The sequence below is a fragment of the Gossypium hirsutum genome, chromosome D13 (assembly GCF_007990345.1).
Source record: "Gossypium hirsutum isolate 1008001.06 chromosome D13, Gossypium_hirsutum_v2.1, whole genome shotgun sequence".
NCBI lineage: Eukaryota > Viridiplantae > Streptophyta > Magnoliopsida > Malvales > Malvaceae > Gossypium > Gossypium hirsutum.
The window spans coordinates 9,688,689-9,704,400 of NC_053449.1; the positions used below are offsets into that span (position 1 = coordinate 9,688,689).

Here is a 15,712-nt window from a genome sequence, read left to right on the forward strand (position 1 = left end):
TTGAAAACAAATATATCTTTCAGCATTTACATTTTCGTTAATTTAACTCTTATTTTTTCGTTAAATTTAGTCATTAACTTTAAAAAAAGTCAAATCATTTTATTTACAGAAATATTGACAAAGTATTAATTTTTTAATGATATTGGCATGTTTACATGTATTTCATATTGATATGGTATTATTTTTATTAATATTTAATGTCAATAAATAATTTAAAAATTATAAAAAAAATTAATAATTTGAAAAGTATATAAAAATTCAAAAACATTAGTATAAAGTATACCTGAATTTTCATATTTAAAAATTTAACCTAATAATTTTTTTTGAAAAACTGAAGATTAGGTTCCACCATTTTTAAGCAATTGAGAGTTAAATTAAAAAAAGAAGAAGATATAATGGTTAAAAACCAAATTAATCATTAGGACTAAATAGAAAATGATGCTAAAAGGGAAAGTATTTTTCTAAAAGGGAATCATTGGATCAAGCATGGTAGACCCTACCAAAAAATTTTTGCCAAGTGCAATCTGTCGTCGGCATGGGTTATCGAAGTTTTTACTTCAACGAAGAATCATAGGGGCTGCTTGGCAACGACAGAAGAAGATTCATTTCCTTATTACTTTCCCCCACCACACGTTTTAACGCTTAGCCCTTCCAAATCTTGAAGATCCCTTGAAATTTCCTTCCGTTTCCTTAACGTCCACTGTTCTTCGCATTTGTCTACACTTTAGATTAAGAAAGGAAGTACGCTACGAAATCAGATCTCTGCTGATTCATTTTCCAGGTAACCCATAAATCTCGCTTCTTCTTCTCTCAATCAAAATTCAGCTTCTAATCACACCGATCTCTCCTCATTTCCTTGTTTCAAATTCAGCAAAGCTTATCGAATCTATCTTTTCACTCTTTGTTTGGTGTTGTAATTCTCAATTCTGCAACTGGGAGAAAGCCTTTCTAAGCTTCAGTTCAACAGTAACCAAATTCGGTTGAGTTCATTTTCCTTGAATCTTTGTTGTTTTACGTTTCATGTGTTTGTTAAAATGCCTGAATCCGAATCATATATCATAACGTAAATCCTTTTACTGTTTTGAATGATGATCTAAAGCGAGTTGACTTTTCTTTCTGTTTTGAACCCTTTTTTTTTTCTTCTTATCCTTTTGTTATGGATAAATTGCTCGTGGTATAACTTACAAGTAAGCCGATATGGTATTATAAATCGCTTTGTTGTTGTTATTGTTGAGTGAATGAGCTGCTGGAAATAATTACTGCAGGGACTTAACATAAGAAACTTTATAGCTCTATTACTTATAATCAATCTTTTTCTTGGTTCATCTTGGTCGACTTTTAAAGTTCTTGTATATTATGTTTTTCAAATATTTGTTTTTATCCGCGGTAATTTTCTGTGGTACCTTGGTTTTGACGATCAGTGGTCATTTTCATAATACAGTTGGCAACAATGGCAGAATCTGAGTCGGACTCTGACTTTTTGAAGGAATTCTACATTCCTGCGTATATATTTAATGATGAAACAAAATTTTCTGATCTTCGTGATGTACCTGAGTTTCCAGTGCTTGTGTTTATCAACTCCAAAAGTGGTGGTCAATTGGGTGGCGATCTTCTTAATACATATAGAAGTGTCCTCAATGAGCATCAGGTACCATTACTCTTTCAGAATGCATGTTGGAAATATTTGATTTATGGCTAATCTTAGTGTGATTAATTTCAGATTTTCGATGTGGGGGAAGAGGCCCCTGATAAGGTGCTTCGCAGAGTTTACACCAGACTAGAAAAGCTGAAACAAGAAAAAGATGAATTTGCCACGAAGATTCATGAGAGATTAAGAATAATTGTAAGTCGAGCCTGATACTGTAAAATCTTACAGGTCTATATTTTTTTTCAGGCGGCTATAAATAACAGCGACCATCACTGCAGCTATTTTTAATTCAAATATTGGTATTTTATTTTGTTATTTATTCCTTACATCTAGATTGATATTTAGGTTGCTGGTGGTGATGGGACAGCTGGCTGGCTTCTGGGGGTTGTTTGTGATCTTAAATTGCCACATCCACCTCCAATTGCTACAGTTCCTCTGGGTACCGGAAACAATCTGCCTTTTTCATTTGGCTGGGTGAGAATTTACTTGCTTTTAGTTGTAAAATCAAGTGATAGGATGAGAGTTCAACTATCAAGATATGTTTTATTAATTAGAGCAATGAACTATTGGTCACGCTGTCAATTCCTTTTTTTGCTCAGAACGTACTTTTAATTGGCTTGGTAATATTTGGCGTATCCATCTCAGTTTCATTTCTTGTGTGTGAGCTGAACTAAGTTTATACACTTAGTCAAAAAAATAATTAGAGCCCTCCCTTTCAGTAAATTTGTAATGTTAGCTGAAAATTCTTGCAATTCTTGATTGACGCTATAGTAGGCAACATGAATCTGCTAGAAATCTCTATATCATGAATAATCTCCTTCTAATTTTACGAGCTATTGAGTATTTGTTCCACTGATTTCTACAGGGAAAGAAGAATCCTGGGACTGATCGGAATTCTGTGCTGTCATTCTTGGAACAAGTAATGAAAGCAAAGGAAATGAAAATAGACAAGTAATGGTGTCATAACTCATAACTCCTCTCTTTCTCTCTCTCTCTCTCACACTTGCACACACATTCTTGAGGTGTACTTGTAGACTGAGGAACTCCCTGATTTGGCATTGTATTTTGAATATCCAATTTCAATGAATTAGGACTTCGCCTCTTCTAACCTTTAGTTATACAATATACTCCACCTCTAGGTGGTTATTGTGTAAATGTTTACCAGAAGAACACATCTATCAATCCTCTGCAGTACTAATGTGCTAAGAAGTATGCAGTAGGGAAGAATCATTAACTATTAATGGTCAACCCTTCTGGTGTAACTTCTTAATGGAATAAGTTCTGGGAAAATTAAATGGACTTTTTTGACAAAAGAAATCTTCTGGGACAGGTGTAAGATCTAAAAACAGAGCTCATTCCTATTTAACTACATCATCAAGAGAACATTCTTTTTCCTCTCTTTTGATTCCTTACACCATTTTCTCTATAATCTCTTTTAGAGAGGCCAAAACTTTAGAAGCATTTTCGCATCCTGTTCTCCTTAAATATCAAAGCCAAATTTAAAACTACATAACTGCATTATTTGATTCTTATCAGTTGTACGTCTCTATATGGATGACAATACTTATTTGCAAAGATCTTCTCCTTCCAACATACATTGAAATGATTTTTTCAATTAAATTATGGGGTTTACTAACATAAGGAACTGCAGCATAGTTCTGTCTTACTGATATATGCCTTTTTGTGGTTCAGTTGGCATATTCTCATGAGGATGAGAGCTCCAAAGGAAGGTCCATGTGATCCTATTCCACCTCTGGAACTACCACATTCTTTACATGCATTTGGTCGAGTCTCTTCAACAGATGAACTGAACATGGTGAGACATTCTACCATTACCTCCTTTGTCTTCTTAAGATCATTTCTTTTCATTAAGTCTATGTTTCTTTGCTATCAAGTATTTGTATATTTTTTAAACTTTCTAACTTGCCGTGAAAACGTTAAATACCTTTTCTGATTTCAAATGCCTTTTTTGGAAACGAAAAATTCCCTTTTCTCTTTATACCATTGAATATTTTAGCACATAACTCTTCCTGGCACCTTTGGTCTAACTTCCAGTTCCAGTTATTATTTTTTACCTAATCCTCAAGTTTTATAAAAGAAATGCAATAGGTATAAAGAAGCATAACATATTTTGTATCGTATTGCATCCTTACATGGAAAGTATTGATCCTCAGGAAGGTTACCATACATTTCGTGGGGGATTCTGGAATTACTTCAGCATGGGTAAGTATTTTATGTTGCTAAAATAAAGCTATCAATCTTCTTACAGAGTGTGTTATTTATGACTGTGGATGCAGTACACATGTTTCCATATTGATACTTTAATGTACAATTGATTATACATTCTGCTATCATAAATTAACTTTCTTTTCCTTTTTTTTTTTACTTTCTGTTGCCTAATGGAATTTTAACAATCCAGTAAAGAATATATGATATTGTCAAAGATACGATTGAAGAAAAACTTTGACAAATTTAAGGTTTCCTTGTATGTCTTTATATGCATTGGACTTTCATGTCGGACATGGGTGTTTCATGAAAAATGAAGAGTGGGAGCAAATAGGTGTGTTCTACCATACAGTATCCTCCCCTCCCCCCCCCCCTCTTTTGCAGCCACCTTTTAGGCTAAACAAGGGAAACTTACCCTCTCTTTTCCTGTAAGTGAAAGGCAGGATTAGATCACTGGTCCTGTACAACCACCAAAAGACTTTACCTGCTAAGCTAGTTGACACCTGGATTACTATTGTACGATTCAACATAAAAGAACAGATTCCTTTACCCTCACCCTCTAGTTATCTGGTGTACTCATCTTTGTTTTAACATGACAAATTGACTATTGGTTAACCTCATTAATAGCATTGTAATGTTGCCTACAGGAATGGATGCTCAAGTATCTTATGCTTTTCACTCAGAGCGGAAGTTGCATCCTGAAAAATTTAAAAACCAGTTGGTTAATCAGGTATGATTCTGTCATAATGTCAACTGCTTTGTTTGATTATGCATAGATGCTTGTCAGATCATTAGACTTTCCTTTTTAATAATGTTACATGTTTACTTCTAGCTTATGTTGTCATGATAGACTTATTCTCTTTCAGCTTTGAGGACAATCTTTTTCTAGAGTTAGTTATGTTACAATTTGTAACTTAGAACTGGTTATTAAGTATTTTAAAATTCGTAATATCTCTAAAAAATTGAAGGAACTAGAAACCATACATGACACTGGATAAATTTGGTGGTCTTGTAAATTGCGTGACAAATTTCATTGGATAACAGTTTGATGATATCTGCATGCTAGAATATGCTGTTGAATTAAAAATTAATTACATCATTAGGGCATTGGTTTGTTGAGAAACTAATGCACATTACTGGTTTGGCATTGATCTGCTATGCATACTGAGATGGTTAACTGCTAGGCATTGAGCTACTGTTCAGTAAAAGGAATATGTATATGTTACCAGGATCTTGCATGTCTCTGATGCTGCTTCTCCCTCAGAAAGATATTCCAGTTACTGAATTTTTTATGTTCCCTTACCTTCTTTCCAACAGAGCACTTATGCAAAGCTTGGCTGTACCCAGGGGTGGTTTGCTGCTTCTGTTTTTCATCCTTCTTCAAAGTGAGCTTGGTTGCCTTTTTTATCTTTATGTGTAATAGTTAAAGTTTTCTATTCAAACGAAAGATCAGGTTCACATTCAGGTTTCATGCATTTTCCTTTAATCAAAGATTGACAATTTTCTCTAATGAATTCTTGATGACGGAAAATAAAAAATAAATTCAAAAGAAAAACTAGGAAAGGGGAAGGTGGAAGAGTTTATAATGTGAAAAGTCTGATTTGTTCCATATTGTACATTTGTACTACCACCTTCTGTGTTAAAATTGCATTTTAGCCTTTCATTTGAAATAAATAATGGCATGCATACAGAAATATCTTTTAGTACTCTAGGTCCTAATAGTTGGCTGGATACTATAGAGCGCCTCTGGCCAGATAAATTTCCCCTCTTTTCTTAGTAAATTGAAAGTTTTATATGATCTTAAACTACAGGAATGTTGCCCAGCTTGCAAAAGTGAAAATCATGAAGAAACACGGTCAATGGCAGGACCTCCACATACCACAGAGGTAACTTTCATTTTGTCTAAAGCAGCTTTGCTGGCTATAAACCATTCATAGTTGTCATATGTGAAAGAAAATGATCCGGTCATACCAGAAATCTCGATTGTGACATAATGTAGAGGAAAAGTATAGCAATAGGGTTCAAATGATGAGTAAAAGCATTGCTTACATATTCAATTATAGGAGTCTTTTTGCTGCCTAAATGGTAATTCATTTTATATGTTACAATACTTGGAAAAGGTAACAACTAAATGTAACACTCCATACCCGACCCAGTCACCAGACCCGAGTATGTGATGTCACATTACTTCGCTGAAGCAACTTAAGCTACTATAACACAAATACATTCAATTCAAGCTTCAAAATAATTCATATGCATGCATTTATACACTCATTGATTTCATTTCATCACTTTATGTGGGTTATATGGGTTAATTTCAGAGTTAGGACTCAAATCCAAACTCAAATGTCAAATTTATGTCTCGAGACAGGTCATAAATAATTTTGGGAGTTTTAGCTTTGAAGTTAACATGCCTTGTGACACAATTGTGTCTCGAAGCAAGGTCCTTTATGTCTTGAGACTAAAGCCAACACTAAGATGCCTAACAAACTTGACAAAACAATTTTAAGTTGGCTGAAAAGTTCAAAATCTGCATGATTCGACCACTGCAGAAGTGACTGGTAGAACATGCCAATTTACTTGATAGTTGGGTTACTGAGTCTAATATATTTTACATTGGCGTTTGGTTTAATGCTTTTGTGTAAGAAATTCATTAATAAATAGAATAAGCGAAGAAGTATAAAAGAGATTACTAACCTGAATAAAAGAAAGTAGAAGACCCAATAGTTCTCTGGGTAGACAGAGAAAACTGGTAACCCACTATTCATGACAAATTTTCTTAGATATTTGCAAAAATTGGTCATGCTATGTTATAGAGCTTCTGATCCCACATCTTGTTGTAAAGCTTAACAACGTTGTCGAAACATAAAATGTGTTTCTCGTGGTTTTTGGGCAATAAAAATGCCTCTTTTTTTCATCTTCTCAAGTTTCATGCACTATTTTTCTTAATTAGACGATTCATGCTTTGCATTTTAACAATGAAAATGTAGTTATAGAGCTTTCTGTTAAATAAAATCATTGTCTAGTGCTTATTTCAGATTTTTCTGCTTAATTTCCTAATATTTCTCCCATAGTTACCCAACAGTGCTTCTAATATCTTTCTCTTATGCCTCCTGAATTTAAACAGCATAAGGTCGATCATATGCCTCAACTTGCCCAGCTTTTCTGGTGGTCTAAATCCTTGGGGAACACCAAGTGGCAGAAAAAAGAATGAAGTTAGTTCCTGTTTTTGATGATTTGTTTGATATATGACATTTGGTTTGCCTTTTTGTTAAGATTATCAACCAACTTTGCTTGTAAGAACCTGATAGATGGTTTTTTTCCCATGAATTTACAGAGAGACTTGACTGCACCGTATGTAGATGATGGCCTTCTGGAAGTTGTTGGTTTTAGAGATGCATGGCATGGGCTCGTGTTGCTGGCTCCAAAGGGACATGGAACTCGCCTGGCACAGGTAAATAATTAAAGAAGGCAGGCATATTTCAGTAGTCAAACCCTGTTCAGATTGGACATCCCTAGTTCAATTCTCTCTCCCCCAAACTATTTTAAAACTTTATGAGAGAATTTTTCGAACCAATGATTTTGCTTCTTTTCTTATTTCCTTGCATTGTTACAAGGACCTAGATGTGTGTAAAAAAGTTAAGAGGACCATAAAATTAGTATAGTTAAATTGATCAAAACAATACTTTTTGTGTGCGTGCTCACATGGTCATATTTGTTTTTAGGCATAATTATTTATTTTGGACCTCCAATTTTACAAAAAAAAAATCATTTTAGTTCTTTAGTTAATTTTATCTTTTTTAGCCCTTAAACTTGCATTTTTTGTCAAATCACCCCAAAATGGATAAAAAAGTTTATGTTTTTTAACTTTGCTAATATGGTATACTCGTGGATTGCCATGTGGATGACATGTCAGCATTTAATTAATTTTTTAAAATAAAAAAAGTAGTAAAAAATATTGTTAAAATTAAATATCATTAAAATTATTAAAAAATATTTTTTAAAATTTTAAAAAATTAATTAAATGTTGACATGTCATTCACGTGGCAATTCACATGCATGCCACATCGGCCAAGTTAACAAATGTTAACTTTCTTATTCATTTTGGGGTGATTTAACCAAACATGCAAGTTAAAGAATTAAAAAGGTGAAAAATTAAATAAAAAGCTTTTTTTATTTTGTAAAGTTGGGGGTCAAAAAAGTCATTATGCCTTGTTTTTATTGGTATTAATCTCTTTCGGTGTTCAGTTCCATATACAGTCGTTTGGTAGTGCTTGATTTGTTTTTGTCATGGAAAATAGGCACACCGAATCCGCTTTGAGTTTCACAAAGGTGCTGCTGACCATACATATATGAGGATCGATGGGGAGCCGTGGAAGCAGCCACTGCCAAAAGATGATGACGCAGTTGTAGTTGAAATTTCCCACCTTGGACAAGTCAACATGCTCGCAACCCAAAAGTGCCGATCGAAAAGTGTGAACGATGTTTCCTCATCAACTAGTCATCATAATGGTGAAGAAGATGATGATTTTAGTGATGAAGATGACTCTAAAGCTGAGCCAGAGTTCAGGAAATTTGGTGCAGCAGACACGTTCAGAATCCCAGATGAGATTGATATTTCTCAACTTAGTTAAACATCTGATAATTCCATTTCTTGTGTTCATTACTTATTCACTGTAATAATGTTTGGGGTTCATTTGGTTTAAATATTGCTGTAAAAGGTTATAACTCAATAGTTAAATTGCCGCTTTTTAAACCAGAAACCAAATGATCCCATCTTAATGACTCCATTAGCTTCCCAATAATTTGATTTTGCTTTGGTAATTTGATTGTAACTTGCACTCCGTCAGCATTACGAATCCCCTATTTTTGTTTTTATTACTGTTACTCGGTGTATCTTTTTTTTTGGGAACTTGAAAGCATTGCAGCAGCTACCTCCTATTTGGGTATTTGAAATCAATCTGAATCTTTTAAAACCCTAAAAAGCTTGAAGCAAATGAATGAGAGGATTCATACATCAACAGAATATACCAATTGCTTTGAAGTTGAACCTCCTAAGTTTATAGAATCCTTTAGATTTTCTTTAAGAAATAAAAATAAAATAAAATAAAATTAATCTTCTTGAGTTAATATCTCTTGGATAGACTTCACTACTTAGTGGTCTTCGTAATAGAAGAGACATTAGATAATAAGCTTGTGCTTGCTTGAAAATATCATCATAAATGATTAAGGTGTGCCGTCCAGATGTATAAATTATTTAGCCAAAACAATTCCTGTTTAAGGAGCAAGATGTGATAATGTAGCTTGAGAATCCACTCTTTTGGCTATCCAATGGTGTACTCCATCACTCCCCGTTATTGGAAAGTGGTCATTACTTGAGCCACGGAAGATGTTTTTTGACTAATAGTTACATAAACAAATATTACATTTTGCCCTTACTAATTGAGAATCATATCCATGGGTATTGTTGCTTTACCGGTTAATCTAGCGTCAATAATTAATTCTCGCTAACCACGTCCTATAAAGATCATTGAATCGATAACAATAAGTCATGTTTGAAGATACTCATAAACGGAAGGTCTCGAAATAATACCTGAGACAGGAGACTCAATTAATCGAGATTCAAAAGCGAGGTCGCAAACCAGTGGATGAATATTAATTGCTACATCTGGAAGAGTAATATGGAGGGATTTAACACTACATTACTGTTACAGTTTTACAAGTTATATTTAATTAATCTAACCATGAACTTTGTAATACAATTGTAGTTTCTGTTCACTTGATTTTTAATCATTAATCATATCAATGGATCAATACTCAACTGATTCTGGACTTCAATTTAATACAAACTGCAGACCGAGCAGTGCATTAGGTTTCGGAGAATAACTCTTTTCTTGTATAAAGAAGGCACTAATTTAGCACCAACTTAACAAAGATAGCTTCAAAACTAGGATTTGCCTCAAATGTCACTTAAATATCAACTACTATCTTTAGTTCAGTCTTTGATTCAAAGTAGTAAAGAAAAACTAAATTGCAAGTGGCAGTGGAGTGTTATGTGTCAGTCTTATCCCGTGAGTGTTGAGTGATGAACGTGTCCAGGGTATTCATCAACTCACGTGCGTATATGCCTTGTGCTCCAATGCCTAAGGAAGGAAGGAACGTGCTCAGCATCTTCCTCAAGCTGCAATATTTTTAAAGTTATTTTTATTAGTAAAGTAGAACCCCCAGAAAGAATACGGAAGAAAGGGGGGAAATGTAGGTATTGCCATATATAATAGTTTCCATAAAGATTGAGATGGGATATAGGGATTGATTTTTAACTTTATTCATGTCAGTCTTTCCTCTAACGGAATCTAGCCCACTAACATGCATTAGTAACTAGATACCTGGCAGTGTTGCATTTGCCACTCACTTCTTCTCTGTAACACAGTTGATATACAAAGGTTAAATCACAGGTTAGAGACAATAAAATACAACCCAATTGATGCTTTTTTAGGTAATAAATCCATTGGTAGAAAAGATCATGAAGCAGAGGTGAGGTGGAATGAAATTCAACTCTACTACACAATATTAAATTTAGATGGAATGGATTTCGCCAGGTGGATTAATCAGATGAATTAGATCCCCAATGGATTAATCTATTTATGTATCCATCATACATGCCAAGTGGAAACCATCTCCAATAAACAATTTTCTTTTCCTACCACCAATTTAAAACAGGTATTGGTCCCAAGGTGGTCATTATATATACATGATTTCCAGTCATCTCTCTCTTGTAATTTTCTCCACAATTCTCTTTCTTTCTTTCTTTCTTTCTTTTCTCTCTCCCACTCCCTTGATTATTACACACAAGAGACAAGTATAGAAAGGTAGGCAGAGATGAGCTTGAGGAACACAAGTACCAAAGACCAAGCTCCAAAAACTGAGTCGGGTATGGGATGTTGTTCAAAGCCAGTAAAAGGCATTTCAGGATGCTTTGATCCAATGAGTACTGATAAGTCTGGTAAAAGCAGTAATGACAGCAAGCTTAAACAGGCTGAGGATTCCCTCAGGACTGTCATGTACTTGAGCTGCTGGGGTCCCAACTCCTAATTAATCTCAACCAAATATGTTCATATTGAAGTTATGGTCAGCATGCAGCAACCAAGACTGTCAAAGGCACTACATGCAGAAGCTGCTGGTTTACCTAGTCAGCAAGCTGTTTTTGTTTCATTTTGTAATTTTAAGTTAGTGTAATGTAACTTAGTTGCTTTATAACTATGTTAGGTTTATGCTTGATGTAATTTTGATGTTGATTGAGCTGATAAATCAGCTTTGTTTACTTGTTCAAGCTAATTAGCACAAGTTACCATGTGTATTAGTGGTAGTAGGTGAAGTTTAGGTCAACCTACTGTTTTGTCAAGATTGTAAACTTGTTTATGTATTGGCTTTGGGCCATTTTTGAAGTTCAATGAATGAATTCAACAAGTTTTCATCCATATGCTCTCCATTTTTAGTTTTGCTTCAAAATCCATTTGAGTTTTCTGCTTTGTTTCTTCTACAAGTCACGAGACTTGCTACACAAGCATTCTGCTGAAGCTTGCTGCTGCTGCCTCTTGCTCCAACAATTGGTATCAGAGCCAGGTTCTTAGAGGACCTGTTGTAGTTCAACATCAAAACGATGGCATCATCAGGTTTTTCACCAGCTTCACCACCTGTCTTCAATGGAGAGGGCTTCAACATTTGGGCAGTTAAGATGAGGACTTACCTGCAGGCATTCGACCTATGGGAAGTTGTCAACTCAGATGCTGAGCCAGCACCTCTTCGAGCTAATCCAACAGTTGCTCAAATAAGGCAACACACTGATGAAAGAACAAAAAGGCACAAGGCCATGTCATGCATACAGAACTGTGTGACAGATGTGATCTTTATGAGGATCATGGCCTGTGAAACACCAAAGGAGGCTTGGGACAAGCTGAAAGAAGAATTTCAGGGGACTGAGAAAACAAGGCAACAACAGCTGCTCAACTTGAGAAGAGATTTCGAAAATTTAAAAATGAAAGAGGAAGAAACAGTTAAGCAGTACTCAGATCGGATTATGGCTGTTGTAAACAGCATAAGGCTCCTAGGAGAGCAATTCAGTGAAGCTAGAATGGTTGAGAAAGTCATGTCCACTCTACCAGAGAGGTATGAAGCCAAAATTTCATCCCTCGAAGACTCAAGGGACTTGACAACTATCTCCTTAACTGAGTTAATCAATGCCTTGTATGCACAAGAGCAAAGAAGAGCCAGCAGACAAGAGGAGCACCAGGAAGGGGCTTTTCAAGCCAAAGAAGCCTCGAGCATCAAAACTCATAAAGGCAAAAAGTTCTGGAAAAACAGGCCTAAGCCTGATGCTGCTAGGAGCAGTGACCAACTCTGCAGACATTGTAAAAGAGCTGGTCATCCAGAAGATAGATGCTGGTTTAGACCAGATGCAGTATGCCAACACTGCAAGAAAAAAGGCCATGCTGAAAAAGTTTGCAAGAATAGAAGCAAACCAAGACAGAATCAATTTCAGCAACAAAAGGCAGAAGCTCGAGTAGCTGAAGAAAGCAGTGATCAAGAAGAACATGTTTTTGCTGTGTCATGTGCAGCAAATCAGAAAAAGGGTTCAAAGGGCTGGCTTCTAGATAGTGGGTGCACAAACCATATGTCACCAGATGCAACTATCTTCAAAACTCTGGATAGAACCTGCAAAACCAAAGTAAAAATTGGAAATGGTCAGTTAATCAATGCTGAAGGAAGAGGAGATGTGCTGATCCATACCTCCACAGGTGGCAAAATCATTTCAAATGTACTTTTGGTACCTGAAATTGATAGGAACCTTCTCAGTATAACTCAACTACTTGAGAAAGGTTACTCAGTTGTTTTCAAGGAGAAAGAATGTCAAATTTTTGATCCAAGTGGATCAAATCTCATAACAGTCACCATGACTGATAAATGTTTTGAAGTAGACTGGCCAAATGACTCACATTCAGCCTGCATAGCCTCCACTGATGACTCGAGACTCTGGCACCAGAGGCTTGGACATGCAAACTACAAATCCATAGCCCGCATGGTCAATGAAGGTCTGGCAGAAAATTTCATCGATTCAGTGAAGAATGATGAGGTTTGTGAGATATGTCAGCAAGGAAAATTGGCAAGATTGCCATTTCCAACAAGCACAACATGGAGAGCATCAGAGAAGCTCCAGCTTGTGCATACAGATGTGTGTGGACCAATGAAGACTGAGTCTTTCAAAGGAAGCAGGTACTTTATTTTATTTATTGATGACTTAACAAGATACTGCTGGATTTATTTTCTAAAACAGAAGTCAGAAGTTCCATCTGTGTTCCTGAAGTATAAAGCTGCTGTTGAAACTGAGTCTGGTTGCAAACTTAGAGCAGTGAGGTCAGATAATGGAACTGAGTACACCTCAGCTCAGTTCCAAGCCTACTGTGAAGAAGCAGGTATCAAACACCAGTTGACTAATGTGTATACACCCCAACAGAATGGGGTCAGTGAAAGGAAAAACAGAAGCTTGATGAACATGGCAAGATGTCTTCTGTTTGAGAAGAATTTGCCCAAAACTCTGTGGGCTGAAGCTGTTAACACAGCAGTCTATCTCCAAAACAGGCTCCCAACCAAGGCTCTGGCTGAAAAGACTCCATTTGAAGCCTGGTTTGGGTTTAAGCCATCACTGGCTCATCTCAGAACCTTTGGTTGTCTGTGCTACACACAAGTTCCAGCTGAGAAGAGAAGCAAGCTAGATAAAAGAGCTCAAGCAGGGATCCTGATCGGCTATAGCTTGGTTAAGAAGGGCTACAGAATCCTAGAACCTGCTACAAACAAGATATTGGTTAGCAGGGATGTTGTTTTCAATGAAAAAGGACACTGGAATTGGGAGAAGGCTGAACCAGAGGCAGTGGCTGAAGATCTCGCAGTGGACCAAGTTGAAAATGATGAAAACACACCTGAAATGGATGTAGATGATGTTCCAATCAGAGGCACTCGATCACTGGCTGATGTTTATGAAAGAGCACAAGTGGCTACTGTTGAACCAAGTTGCTTTGAAGAAGCAGAAAACCAGGAGGACTGGAAGCAAGCAATGATTGAAGAAATCAGAATGATTGAAAAGAATCAGACCTGGAGTCTGGTTGATAAACCAACAAACAGGAAGATTATTGGTGTCAAATGGGTTTATCGAGTAAAGAACAATGCTGATGGTAGCCTAAACAAGTTGAAGGCTAGATTGGTTGTGAAAGGTTTCAGTCAAAGGTATGGGTCAGACTACCTGGAAACCTTTGCACCAGTGGCCAGGCTAGACACTATCAGACTGCTAGTTGCCTTAGCAGCACAAAAACAGTGGCTGATACACCAACTTGATGTAAAATCAGCATTTCTGAATGGATTCCTTGAAGAGGAGATTTATGTGGAGCAACCTCAAGGTTTCAAGGTGTCTGGCAAGGAAGAAATGGTGTACAAGCTCAATAAAGCCTTGTATGGCTTGAAACAGGCTCCAAGGGCCTGGTATAGCAGAATAGATGGCTATCTGACCAGTCAAGGATTTGAAAGAAGTCTCAGCGAGCCAACTCTGTATGTTAAATCAACAAGTGCTGAAACTCAGCTCATTGTCTCAATATATGTCGATGACCTACTGGTGACAGGAGGAGATCATGAGATGCTAAGCAGTTTTAAAGTCAAAATGCAACAGCACTTTGAAATGTCAGACTTGGGATTGATGTCTTACTTCTTAGGCATGGAAGTAAACCAAGCTAAGAATGGGATTTGGCTAAGTCAAAAGACCTTTGCTATGAAGGTTCTCAACAAATTCTCAATGGAGAATTGCAAAGCAACCAGCACACCAGTTGCTGTTGGAGAAAAACTCTCGAGCCAAGACAAGCATGAAAAGGTTTGTGAAACAACCTATCGAAGTCTAGTTGGATGTTTGTTGTATTTGACTGCTACTAGACCTGATATAATGTATGCTGTGAGTCTACTCTCGAGGTTTATGCATTGTTCAAATGAAAGTCATTTTAGAGCTGCAAAAAGGGTTCTAAGATACATCAAAGGAACTTTGTCCTATGGAATGCAGTTTACCAAGGCTGAGAACTTGAAGCTAGTTGGATATTGTGACAGTGATTGGGCTGGTTCCTTGGATGACATGAAGAGCACTACAGGTTATGCATTCAACATAGGCTCTGCTATGATTTGCTGGAGCTCAAAGAAGCAGGGAGTAGTGGCTCAGTCGACTGCAGAAGCAGAATATGTGGCTGCTGCTGCAGCAGTCAATCAAGCCATATGGCTTAGAAAAATTTTGAAAGATATCAATCATGAGCAAAAGGAAGCAACTGAGATAATGTGTGACAACCAATCAGCAGTTGCTATTGCAAAGAATCCTGTTTTTCATGGAAGGACCAAGCACTTCAACATCAAACTTCATGCAGTTCGAGAAATGGAACAAGCTCATGTTGTTAAGCTGATACATTGCAGTTCTGAAGAGCAAATTGCTGATATTTTAACAAAAGCACTAAGTGTTTCCAAATTTCAACACCTGAGAGCTAATATGGGAGTTTGCAACATGCTAACCAAGGAGGAGTATTGAAGTTATGGTCAGCATGCAGCAACCAAGACTGTCAAAGGCACTACATGCAGAAGCTGCTGGTTTACCTAGTCAGCAAGCTGTTTTTGTTTCATTTTGTAATTTTAAGTTAGTGTAATGTAACTTAGTTGCTTTATAACTATGTTAGGTTTATGCTTGATGTAATTTTGATGTTGATTGAGCTGATAAATCAGCTTTGTTTACTTGTTCAAGCTAATTAGCACAAGTTACCATGT

At 36.3% G+C, this 15,712-nt stretch overlaps 1 protein-coding gene across 3 annotated transcripts; it reads left to right on the forward strand.

The window, feature by feature from the left end:
* The first annotated feature begins 425 nt into the window (after window positions 1-425).
* LOC107920448 (diacylglycerol kinase 5) lies at window positions 426-8,752 on the forward strand. Of its 3 annotated transcripts, none has more exons than XM_041110222.1 (14): window positions 497-781; window positions 872-979; window positions 1,442-1,648; window positions 1,721-1,843; window positions 1,994-2,122; window positions 2,514-2,599; window positions 3,341-3,464; window positions 3,823-3,871; window positions 4,522-4,604; window positions 5,192-5,259; window positions 5,686-5,760; window positions 7,002-7,089; window positions 7,212-7,328; window positions 8,176-8,752. In XM_041110222.1, exons 3-14 carry the CDS (start codon window positions 1,451-1,453, stop codon window positions 8,506-8,508), a joined length of 1,473 nt encoding a protein of 490 aa, XP_040966156.1. In that variant the 5' UTR covers window positions 497-781; window positions 872-979; window positions 1,442-1,450; the 3' UTR covers window positions 8,509-8,752. The 3 variants fall into 3 exon arrangements, with proteins under 3 accessions (XP_040966155.1, XP_040966156.1, XP_040966157.1); XM_041110223.1 differs by having other exon boundaries at window positions 944-979; XM_041110221.1 differs by lacking the exon at window positions 872-979 and having other exon boundaries at window positions 426-781.
* Window positions 8,753-15,712: the final 6,960 nt, after the last annotated feature.